A 12071-nucleotide genomic window follows, 5' to 3' on the forward strand; every position below is an offset into this window, starting at 1 on the left:
TTCGCAGTATGCTTCGGGTCATTGTCTATCTGCACTGTGAAGCGCCGTCCAATGAGTTCTGAAGCATTTTGCTGAATATGAGCAGATAATATTGCCTGAAACACTTCAGAATTCATCCTGCTGCTTTTGTCAGCAGTCACATCATCAATAAATACAAGAGAACCAGTTCCATTGGCAGCCATACATGCCCACGCCATGACACTACCACCACCATGCTTCACTGATGAGGTGGTATGCTTTGGATCATAAGCAGTTCCTTTCCTTCTCCATACTCTTCTCTTCCCATCACTCTGGTACAAGTTGATCTTGGTCTCATCTGTCCGTAGGATGTTGTTCCAGAACTGTGAAGGCTTTTTTAGATGTTGTTTGGCAAACTCTAATCTGGCCTTCCTGTTTTTGAGGCTCACCAATGGTTTACATCTTGTGGTGAACCCTCTGTAATCACTCTGGTGAAGTCTTCTCTTGATTGTTGACTTTGACACACATACACCTACCTCCTGGAGAGTGTTCTTGATGTGGCCAACTGTTGTGAATGGTGTTCTCTTCACCAGGGAAAGAATTCTTCGGTCATCCACCACAGTTGTTTTCCGTGGTCTTCCGGGTCTTTTGGTGTTGCTGAGCTCACCAGTGCGTTCTTTCTTTTTAAGGATGTTCCAAACAGTTGCTTTGGCCACACCTAAAGTTTTTGCTCTCTGATGGTTTTTTTTTTGTTTTTTCAGCCTAATGATGGCTTCACTGATAGTGACAGCTCTTTGGATCTCATATTGAGAGTTGACAGCAACAGATTCCAAATGCAAATAGCACACTTGAAATTAGCTCTGGACCTTTTATCTGCTCCTTGTAAATGGGATAATGAAGGAATAACACATATCTTGCCATGGAACAGCTGAGCAGCCAATTGTCCCATTACTTTTGGTCCCTTAAAAAGAGGGAGGCACATATACAAACTGTTGTAATTCCTACATCGTGGGTGTATGTGTGTGTGTGTGTGTATATATATATATATATATATATATATATATATATATATATATATAATATAAACTTTTGAGAATACACATATTGATGAACTGCTGTTTTTTTTATATATGTATATATAGATATTTTTAAGATAGCTCACATTTTTATTTACAGTATATACATATTTATTTTTGGGTTTTTTTGGTGGTGTTTTTCACATATGGACTTCAGTTATTCTTTGGACATTTAGGATTATTTATATTAATCGATGTTCCAAGGAAAGGTTTTTTTGGTGTGTGTATTATTGCACTTTGTATCAATTATCATATTATACGGCAGTATATGTGATCTTAATAAATAACACTATTACTACTAGAGCACATCAGTTTTTGGGTGGTGCACCAGTGTTATAATTTAAGGGATTGGGATACCCCTCTCCTTTCTAGGGTAGCGCCATTTACCCCTTTACCTTTTTTACCATTTATCATGGCCCCTTAGGGGAGTCTATTAGGGGAGGCTGCAACCATTGCTTGATCCTAAGCGCGGAATTTCTCCTATTTTTTGCTGAAACCTGATTAGTCACTGTGGTCAACATTGATGCTTTTATAAAAAAAATAAAATAGTTTTTATTAAAATTCATTCAATATTTTTATTAAAATATTTATCCATGTATACATGACTTTAGAGGATAGTCAAAATGATATTTCAATTATTGGTGGAGTCATGTGAGACTCGATTAAGAAAGATAGTCTGGCCATAGTTCTTTGCTCCATTCTAATTCCCCGTACACACGGTCGGATTTTCCGACGAAAAATGTGTGATAGGACCTTGTTGTCGGAAATTCCGACCGTGTGTAGGCTCCATCACACATTTTCCATCGAATTTTCCGACACACAAAGTTTGAGAGCAGGATATAAAATTTTCCGACAACAAAATCCGTTGTCGGAAATTCCGATCGTGTGTACACAAATCCGACGGACAAAGTGCCACGCATGCTCAGAATAAATAAAGAGATGAAAGCTATTGGCCACTGCCCTGTTTATAGTCCCAACGTACGTGTTTTACGTCACCGCGTTCAGAACGATCAGATTTTCCGACAACTTTGTGTGACCGTGTGTATGCAAGACAAGTTTGAGCCAACATCCGTCGGAAAAAATCCTAGGATTTTGTTGTCGGAATGTCCGAACAAAGTCCGACCGTGTGTACGGGGCATTACTCTAGTTTGATTTTCTCAGAAGTGTTAAGCTTTTTTCACCTATTTCATTACTTGTACTGACACACAGTACTCCTTTAGCGTCACTGGAAAGCATAGGAAATGATTAGGGCTCGTTAACACCAGATGCAGAGACCTGCGTTGTTTTGCACTGGACACATAGAAAACAATTGTTTCCTATGTGTCTGGTTCACACCAAAATGCAGGTGTAATGTGCAGTGCAGAGTTGATCTGAATTGTGCAGCGTGTTTGCACTTTTCTGCATAGGTCCGCTCCTAAACTGAAGGAAATGGACAGCAGTTCTAAAAGCTCCATGTGACATGCAGTGGAAAGTTGAGCAGAGTGATGCTGTCTGTCCTGGTGACCCGACAGCAGAGCCGCAGATTGGGGGGTGGGCAGCAGGAAGATAGCCAGCTTCTCCTCCTCTCCCTCCGCTGGCTTTCAGCAGCTGCAGCTAGGAGATTCTTTCTTGTAATTGCTCCTCTCTTCTCCCGCCGTACCAATCGCCCCTTCCTATTCTCACCATCAGATGCTTCCAGTTGCCTGGAGCCCCCCTGTGTGCCCCCTAGCACTCACAAACGTAAAATGTAATTTACCGGCCCCCTTCTTTTTCTGAATAAACACAGTGAGTGAATGGTACCGATCACACACTGTGTTTATAACTGAAGCATGGTAAACATTTACTATGTGGACGACAAAATGGGCACAGATGAGGAGGACAGAATGGTGGGCACAGATGGGGAGGACAGAATGGTGGGCACAGATGGGGAGGACAGAATTGTGGGCACAGATGGGGAGGACAGAATGGTGGGCAGAGATGGGGATGACAGAATGGTGGGCAGGGATGGGGAGGACAGAATGGTGGGCAGGGATGGGGAGGACAGAATGGTGGGCAGGGTTGGGGAGGACAGAATGGTGGGCAGGGTTGGGGAGGACAGAATGGTGGGCAGGGTTGGGGAGGACAGAATGGTGGGCAGGGTTGGGGAGGACAGAATGGTGGGCAGGGTTGGGGAGGACAGAATGGTGGGCAGGGATGGGGAGGACAGAATGGTGGGCCGGGATGGGGAGGACAGAATGGTGGGCCGGGATGGGGAGGACAGAATGGTGGGCAGGGATGGGGAGGACATAGGTCCGCTCCTAAACTGAAGGAAATGGACAGCAGTTCTAAACGCTCCATGTGACATGCAGTGGAAAGTTGAGCAGAGTGATGCTGTCTGTCCTGGTGACCCGACAGCAGAGCCGCAGATTGGGGGGTGGGCAGCAGGAAGATAGCCAGCTTCTCCTCCTCTCCCTCCGCTGGCTTTCAGCAGCTGCAGCTACACAGGAGATTCTTTCTTGTAATTGCTCCTCTCTTCTCCCGCCGTACCGATCGCCCCTTCCTATTCTCACCATCGGATGCTTCCAGTTGCCTGGAGCCCCCCTGTGTGCCCCCAGCACTCACAAACGTAAAATGTAATTTACCGGCCCCCTTCTTTTTCTGAATAAACACAGTGAGTGAATGGTACCGATCACACACTGTGTTTATAACTGAAGCATGGTAAACATTTACTATGTGGATGACAAAATGGGCACAGATGAGGAGGACAGAATGGTGGGCACAGATGGGGAGCACAGAATGGTGGGCACAGATGGGGAGGACAGAATGGTGGGCACAGATGGGGAGGACAGAATGGTGGGCAGGGATGGGGAGGACAGAATGGAGGGCAGAGTTAGGGAGGACAGAATGGTGGGCAGAGTTGGGGAGGACAGAATGGTGGGCAGAGTTGGGGAGGACAGAATGGTGGGCAGAGTTGGGGAGGACAGAATGGTGGGCAGAGTTGGGGAGGACAGAATGGTGGGCAGAGTTGGGGAGGACAGAATGGTGGGCAGAGTTGGGGAGGACAGAATGGTGGGCAGAGTTGGGGAGGACAGAATGGTGGGCAGAGTTGGGGAGGACAGAATGGTGGGCAGGGTTGGGGAGGACAGAATGGTGGGCAGGGTTGGGGAGGACAGAATGGTGGGCAGGGTTGGGGAGGACAGAATGGTGGGCAGGGTTGGGGAGGACAGAATGGTGGGCAGGGATGGGGAGGACAGAATGGTGGGCAGGGATGGGGGAGAACAGAATGGTGGGCAGGGATGGGGAGAACAGAATGGTGGGCAGGGATGGGGAGGACAGAATGGTGGGCAGGGATGGGGAGGACAGAATGGTGGGCAGGGATGGGGAGGACAGAATGGTGGGCAGGGATGGGGAGGACAGAATGGTGGGCAGGGATGGGGAGGACAGAATGGTGGGCAGGGATGGGGAGGACAGAATGGTGGGGCACGGCTGGGGAGGACAGAATGGTGGGGCACGGCTGGGGAGGACAGAATGGTGGGGCACGGCTGGGGAGGACAGAATGGTGGGGCACGGCTGGGGAGGAGAGAGAATGATAACACAGGATGTGATGTCAGTCTGAAAATTGATGTAAGCTTGTGTCTCTGCAAGTGAAATCTGCACAATTCTTCTATCAGTTTTTATGCATGTATGGTGTGAACGAGGCCTGAGGCTACTTTGTTGTGCTTAAAGCAAGCCTAATGGTCAGTAATGGCCAAGAATATGTTCCACTTTATTATTGGTCTATTTTTCTTTCCTAAGCACTGTCTCACGGTGGTCTCTGCAGACACGCTCACCCTTTGCACTGTAACCTGCCGCCAGCTCAGCTGATGAGTTTGCAGTTAAGCTCAGTTGTGGCTGACAGCCCTGATTGGGGTGCAATACGCACTCTGCTCCTCTTATTACAGATAGTAATTAAAGCAGCTCGCCTTGCCACTTCCATAACAAACACAGCATAATGCCCTAATTATGACTTTATTAATTTAAGTCAGGATTTAATGATTTTAAAAGTGATTTATATTGTTTCTCCCACTCAGAACAAATGAAATCTGTAGGTTAAATTATTATAGGCTTTTCATCACTGCAAACACGAGCTACTACTTACCGTTAAACTCTTCTCATTAGCTTCATGTATTATAATGTTAGTCAGCATGTGAACACTGTGTTGTGTATGAGCTGAAAGGAAATTTGTGAAAACATATGTGAAGTTTTGATATAAAGCGATGTTTGAGAAGGCTTTTTACCGAAGTATTTATATCTTAACAATGTAATTAGTGTAATAATTAGTGTTTTTTTTTTTTTTAAACTGTGTATGTTCCAAGATTTTGTTCACATAAGCATATACCGTTTGCCCGCACGGGGATGCACATGTGTTCCATGCATCTCCATGCAGGCTGTCCTATTCATTTCCATTGAGACGAATCAGCTGCATGGTCTCAACCACTGCTCCCAATTTGAAATGTGTGTGGGTGCGGCTCCCCAATTGACATGAATAGGACTGCCTGCACAGGGATGCACAAAACACCTGTACACCCCTGTGTGTGCAAACATGGCCCTCTCGTGGGTGTACACTTAAGTATACACCAATGAATAAAGCCAAAGGGGTGTAGGCTAAAAATGCAACTTTTTATATAAAAGCAAAACTGTTCATATTACTTATATGAAGTGTAATAAAGTAAAAGACAGCAGTTGCGGAACCTGCTGTATTAGAAGGAATGCATGATCCATGTGCTCAACTTCAAAGTGAAGTAGGACCAGCACCTCCACAGTTGTGAAAGATATTTCACTTTATTATTTTCCACAATAAAAGCAGCTCAAAAGTGTCCTTCCAATAAAGAAAAATAATAACTTTTTTTTTTTTAATTTTTTGATGCATCCAGATTTTGCACACACCCTATATACATACTTGGTAATTTTATTAATTTATATAATCTCATCCCGAGAGCTGCAAGTGACTTTTATATATTTGAACATCAGAGTATGTGGCTTTCGTACACAAGTGTTTTAGTTTAAGTGTGGCTATTTTTCTTTTTCATTTGGGGTGGGTTCTAATTGTTTGCTTCAGTTTCCAAAACTAACTGAATTGTTTTGGCTAGAGAAGAACCTTTAAAGTTTGCAGTGATGATGATAGCTGTAACAAGCACTTGATTTTGGTAATCTGCACATTTTATTAAGATTGGATGCTAAAAGTGACTAAATACTTCCAAACTGAAGAAAGCTCAGTGTCTGCTTTTTGAAATACAGCTAAAAATCAGTGAGCATTATGGATTACAGACCTTTATTAACCCCTTCAGCTCTCGCATATCTTACACTGCATATTGATTTTTGTCATTTCTTAAAGCGGAACTTCACTCAAAAGGGAAGTTCTGCTTGTTGTTTGCCTCCTCCCCCTCTGTAACATTTGCCCCTTCTGCACCCCCTTCGCCTGCAGCCTTCTGGGACACATCATAGTTCCCAGAAGACTGCAGGACCATTTACAAAGCTCAGCGCGGCTCACAGTGTGCAGCCGGGAGGCACTGGGGAGCTGTAGCCCATTGAAGAATAGACCTGGGTAAGTCCAGGTAAGTGTTGTTTATCAAGTCAGCAGCTACAGTATTTGTAGCCGCTGACTTCTAATTGTTTGGGGTAGACTGAATCTCCTCTTTAAGAGAACACAGTAATACATATGTAAATTTTTTAGCACAGTTGTGTTGTCTTGCAAAGTAATATTTTCCAAAACGTCTTTCAGAAAAGCACCCGAGAGATCATGGCTCCTCTTCCCACAGGAAACACCTCCTCAATTAAGTCTTTAATTGGAGTCCTCCACGTTGCCTCATCAGTTTTTTGTGTTTCCTCCAGCTGGAGGAACACCTCTGGTGGGAGTCATGATCTCTCAGGTCTTTCCTGGGCGACACAGGTTCTCACCTGTTAAGTCTTTTTTTTGCTAAGAGAGTGATCCTCCCACTTGCCTCCCAGATGGACGGTCCCGTGGGCTCCCTCTCCCTCTTCCGTGCTCGGGGAGAGCCTGTACGCCTGGGAGTGCTGCTTCCATTTTGCCAGACAGGAGGTTGTCCTCCGTTCCCTGCTGGCTGCATTTGCGGAACAAGCGGTGGCAGCCACCATGTTTCTGGTGGCAGAGGAGCGCCTCAGCCACGTCCTGTATGGGAAGAAGCAGCACTTCCGGGTCGGCGCGTGCGTCATTTCTGGCCGAAAAGCGCAGAGGGAGAGGGCAGGGTCACCTGGTGCCTTAATTCCGGTTCCAGGTCAGCGCAGCGGCGTTTTCGAATCTGGAACCGTTCGTTTCACCACGAGTCCGCAAACAGCTATGGATAGCGATGCAGCGGATAAGAGGCGGATACACATGTATTTATATTTGGTTTACATTAAAAAAATTCCTTCAGATATTTTAGTCTCACGTCACTTACAATATATATATATATATATATATATATATATATATATATATATATATATATATATATATATAGACATACTTTTTTATTTAGTTTTTTTTCACTATTGCACTTCAATATACGTTATGATTTCATCGCAATAATAAGTGATCCACACAGGTCATCTATTTTCACTATTTTTATTTTTCATTTTTTCATTTTTCATTTTTTCATTTTTCATTTTTTCATTTTTTCTAATTTTTAAACTTTTCTTTTACCCTGCAGTTTATTTATTAATGTTTGTATTTTCATACTCAACATTTGTACTAAATGTGATTCCACTTCATGTCATTAAACCTAGCCAAACGAGCATTGAGATCTCATGCAGCCAAATCATCAGCTGCCCAGCATTATCTCATTAACGTTAGATCACGTGACATGCATGTTTTATGTATAAAAATGGTAATCACTTTTATGTAAGCCAGCTATGAGTAAGCGCTCCGCAAGAGTGTGAAACGCGTCAGCGGCTTAGCTGTCTTGCTCCAGCGGTGTCATGTACTAATTTTATGCCACTTTTTGAATAAAGAAGATTTTATTTGTCAATTCCGGAGTGCGGCTGTCAAGATCTTTTTCCTGCACGTATACAATTGTACCAGTAATTGCCAGCACCTGGAGCTCTCACCCTTTCACAAGTGGAGGACAGGAGATTTGAACCTGAACAGCCTAGAGCGGTGGTAACTATCTTTGTTTAATCCCGACAGGGGAGTTCTTCCAGGGTTTCTACTCACATGTATTCCTCGTTCAGAAACCTTCAGGAAAGTAAGGCCTCATCCTGAATCTCAAAATGCTGAACAAATCAGTAGAGTACAGAAGGTTTCAGATGGATTCCATTTTTTTCAGTAAGAAACCTCCTGTATCAAGGGTTCTACATGGCATCAATCGATTTACAAGATGCCTACCTCCACATTCCTATTGCCACCAGGTCACAGAAATATCTGAGTTTAGCACTGAAAGAAGGGAAGAAGGTGGTACATCTGCAATTCAGAGCACTCCCGTTTGGTCTGTCATCATCCTCAAGGATGTTCACGAAAATAATGGCCGAAGCATTGGCGCCTCTGCGTCTAGAAGGAATCTCAGTTATTCCTTATCTGGACGATCTGCTGTTTTTTGCTCAAACCAGAGAAGGTCTTCAAGAAAACTTGCTCAGAGCGCGTGTTCACCTAGAGTCCATTGGGTGGATCTTAAACCTTAAAAAATCAAATCTGATTCCCTCACAGGAAGTGTTATTCCTGGGTTTCCATATCAACTCTTTGGAGCAAAAAATCTTTCTTCCAGAGGAAGAACAGAAAAAGTTAGTGCAAGTGGTGTCACTGCTACAGTCCAATCAAATTCTGTTCATCAGGAAGGTCCTGTCAGCATTAGGAACCCTGACCTCTTCCATACCGGCCGTCCAGTTGGCAAAGCTCCATTTCAGACCTCTGCAAAGTTTCCTCTTTAAAAACCTGGAATCACCAGCCGGATTCACTAGTGAAGATCCCTACATCGGTGAAAAGGAGTCTTTGGTGGTGGAAGAACCAGACAAGATATTTAGAGGGTCTGTTATGGTCTTTCCCAACCCAGGTAAGGTTAACAACCGATGCCAGTTCCTGGGGTTGGGGGGCTCATATGAACGGTCGGTGGGCCCAGGGGTTTAGTTCCCTCAAATTGGGGGGAACTAAAAGATATAGAGATAGCCTTATTGACCTTTGCAAAAGAAGTCCAGGGACAGCATACTCCGATCCTGTCAGACAACACCACGGCGGTGGCCTACATAAACAGACAGGGGGGAACCAGAAGCAGAGTTCTGCAAAACCTAGCAAGAAGCATTCTAAGTTGGGCAGAGCTCCATACGCTATCCTTGTCCACAGTCCACTTAAAGGGGACCCTAAACAGGGTAGCGGACTTCTTCAGCAGCAACCAGGTATTGGAAGCGGAGTGGCAATTGAATCCAGAGGTCTTCCATTTGATCGTGAACAAGTGGGGGTGCCCAAGAGTGGATCTCTTGGCGACCCAGGAAAACTCGCAAGTGTCTCGTTTCTTCTCCCTGAACAGGAATGAGTCCTCACTGGGAATGGATGCTCTGGCACACAGTTGGAAATTTCACCTCTGTTACGCATTCCCCCCGTTTCAGCTTATCCCTTGGGTCATAGCAAAAATCAGGAAGGAGTATACAACAGTGATCCTCATCACTCCCTTCTGGCCCAAAAGGCCTTGGTTTTCATCCCTTCTTCAGGTGCAACTAAAACCGTATTGGCATCTTCCGTTAAGGAAAGACCTTCTGTTACAAGGTCCTCTGCTTCACCAGGAAGTAGCAAAGCTAAAACTCATGGCTTGGCTACTGAGGAACAGCTCTTGAAGAGAAAAGGTTTCTCAGATAGATTGGTGGCTACCCTCCTATCCAGCAGAAAGGAGGTTACAAGAGCAATATATTCCAAGGTTTGGAAAGTCTTCAACTCCTGGTGCACAGCATCTGACAGATCACCAAAACAAATTTCCTCTGTTCTGGAATTTCTGCAAGAAGGAGCGGACAAGGGCCAAGCGGTCAGCACCCTCAAGGTTCAAGTTGCTGCGCTGGGGGTATTTCTGGAAAAATCCATTTCGTCAGAACCCTTAGTGATTAGATTTTTCAAAGCTCTCACCCGGTCTAGACCAGTGGTGATCAAAAGGTGTCCAGCATGGGACTTATCAGTTGTTCTACAGGCCCTGACCAGGGAACCTTTTGAGCCCATTAATTTAGCCTCCCTGAAATTAGTTACTTTTAGTGGCTGTTACAACAGCTCGAAGAGTCAGTGAGCTGCAAGCCTTATCAATCAGGGAGCCATTCTTTTCCATTTTTTAAGACCGAATTGTTCTGAAGACGGATCCTAATTTTTTACCGAAGGTCGCTTCGGTCCAGAATCGAACTCAGGAGATAATACTTCCTACCTTTTGTTCTAATCCATCGGGTAAGAAGGAAGAAGAATTCCATACCCTGGATGTTAAAACAGCAGTCTTGAGTTACTTGGGAAAACACTAAAGACTTTAGATGTTCAGATGCTCTATTTGTTTTATTTTCCGGTAATAAAAAAGGAAGACAAGCTTCCAGAGGAACCATTGCCAGATGGTTGAGAATGGCTATCTCAGAAGCCTATTCCCTTACAGGTCAAGAGAGTCCAGTGAATGTCCGGCTCTTTCTACAAGAGCTTTGGCGGTGAGTTGGGCAGAAAAAGCTAGCGCCACCCCCGAATAAATCTGTAAGGCAGCTACTTGGACAAGTCTGACAACCTTTGCCCATCATTATAGGTTAGACCTCATGACGGCTGGGGACCAGGCTTTTGGAAGAAAAGTCTTACAGGCTGTTGTCACACCCTAAATGGAGTAAGTCTCGATTATCCTCTCGGGTGCTGTCCTGAAAGACGTTTTGGAAAAATGCAAGTTAGACTTACCGGTAACTTGTTTTCCAATAGGCTTTCAGGACAGCAGTAACCCGCCCTTTTTTTATGCTGTTGCTGTAATACTATGATATAACTGTCACTTATGTGTTGCAGCTGGGGCTGGAGTTCTCTACAAACAACTGACGAGGCAACGTGGAGGACTCCAATTAAAGACTTAATTGAGGAGGTGTTTCCTGTGGGAGGAGGAGCCATGATCTCTCGGGTGCTGTCCTGAAAGCCTATTGGAAAACAAGTTAACGTTAAGTCTAACTTGCATTTTTTTGTTAAGTTTTTTGCAATCCATAGACAAAAATGTAACAAAGCTAAAAAAAAAAAACGCACTTTTACTAGTTTAATCTGTGTCTTTGAAAAATTGTTTTACTTTAAAGAAAAAGTATTTTTAAATAAAAAGTATATTATTCTATAATGTGTCATACAAGTAAATGGTACAGCAGGCACATATCAGGAATATGAAATGTTGGATTTATATACTCTTTAACAATAAATAAATAAAAGTACCTTGACAAGATCAAACAATATTTAAATAAGTTGAATGTCTGCATTTATAGTGAGTCTGAGGATGAAGAGAATGAAGTCACTGCAGAAAGTGAAGATTCCAGTTCTTCTTCAAGCGAAAGTTCAAACTCTGATTCAGGGTCAGAAGTTGATAGTGACTCTGAGATACAGACACCAAAAAATATCACCAACAGCAAGGTAAGATACATGGCTCATTGTGGTGATCTCATTACTTGGTAACTTGGGTAGAGCATATTTATTTATACAGATTTACAAAAGTGAGTAGACTCCTCACATTTTTGTAAATATTTTATTCCATCTTTAGCATATTTATTTATACAGATTTATACAGATTGAAGGAAAATACGCTATCTCACAAAAGTGAGTACACTCCTCACATTTTTGTAAATATTTTATTCCATCTTTTCATGTGACAACAGTGAAGAAATGACACTTTTCTACAATGTAAAGTAGTGAGTGTACAGATTGTATAACAGTGTAAATTTGCTGTCCCATCAAAATAAAACACAGTTATTAATGTCTAACCTGCTGGCAACAAAAGTGAGTACACCCCTAAGTGAAAATGTCCAAATTGGGTCCAAAGTGTCAATATTTTGTGTGGTCACCATTATTTTCCAGCACTGCCTTAACCCTCTTGGGCATGGCGTTCACCAGAGCTTCACAGGTTGCCACTGGAGTCCTCTTCT

General features: G+C 43.7%; 1 protein-coding gene across 2 annotated transcripts in view; it reads left to right on the forward strand.

Annotated features, from left to right (window-relative positions):
* The window catches only part of AP3B1 (adaptor related protein complex 3 subunit beta 1), a 524279-nt gene that overhangs the window by 329228 nt on the left and 182980 nt on the right, over window positions 1-12071 (forward strand). For both annotated transcript variants that reach the window (XM_073623849.1, XM_073623855.1), the window contains exon 20: window positions 11418-11562. In XM_073623849.1, coding sequence (XP_073479950.1) covers window positions 11418-11562 — 145 coding nt within the window. The remainder of the gene's footprint in view (window positions 1-11417; window positions 11563-12071) is intronic.

The sequence above is a fragment of the Aquarana catesbeiana genome, linkage group LG01, assembly GCF_042186555.1.
Source record: "Aquarana catesbeiana isolate 2022-GZ linkage group LG01, ASM4218655v1, whole genome shotgun sequence".
Taxonomy (NCBI): Eukaryota; Metazoa; Chordata; class Amphibia; order Anura; family Ranidae; genus Aquarana; species Aquarana catesbeiana.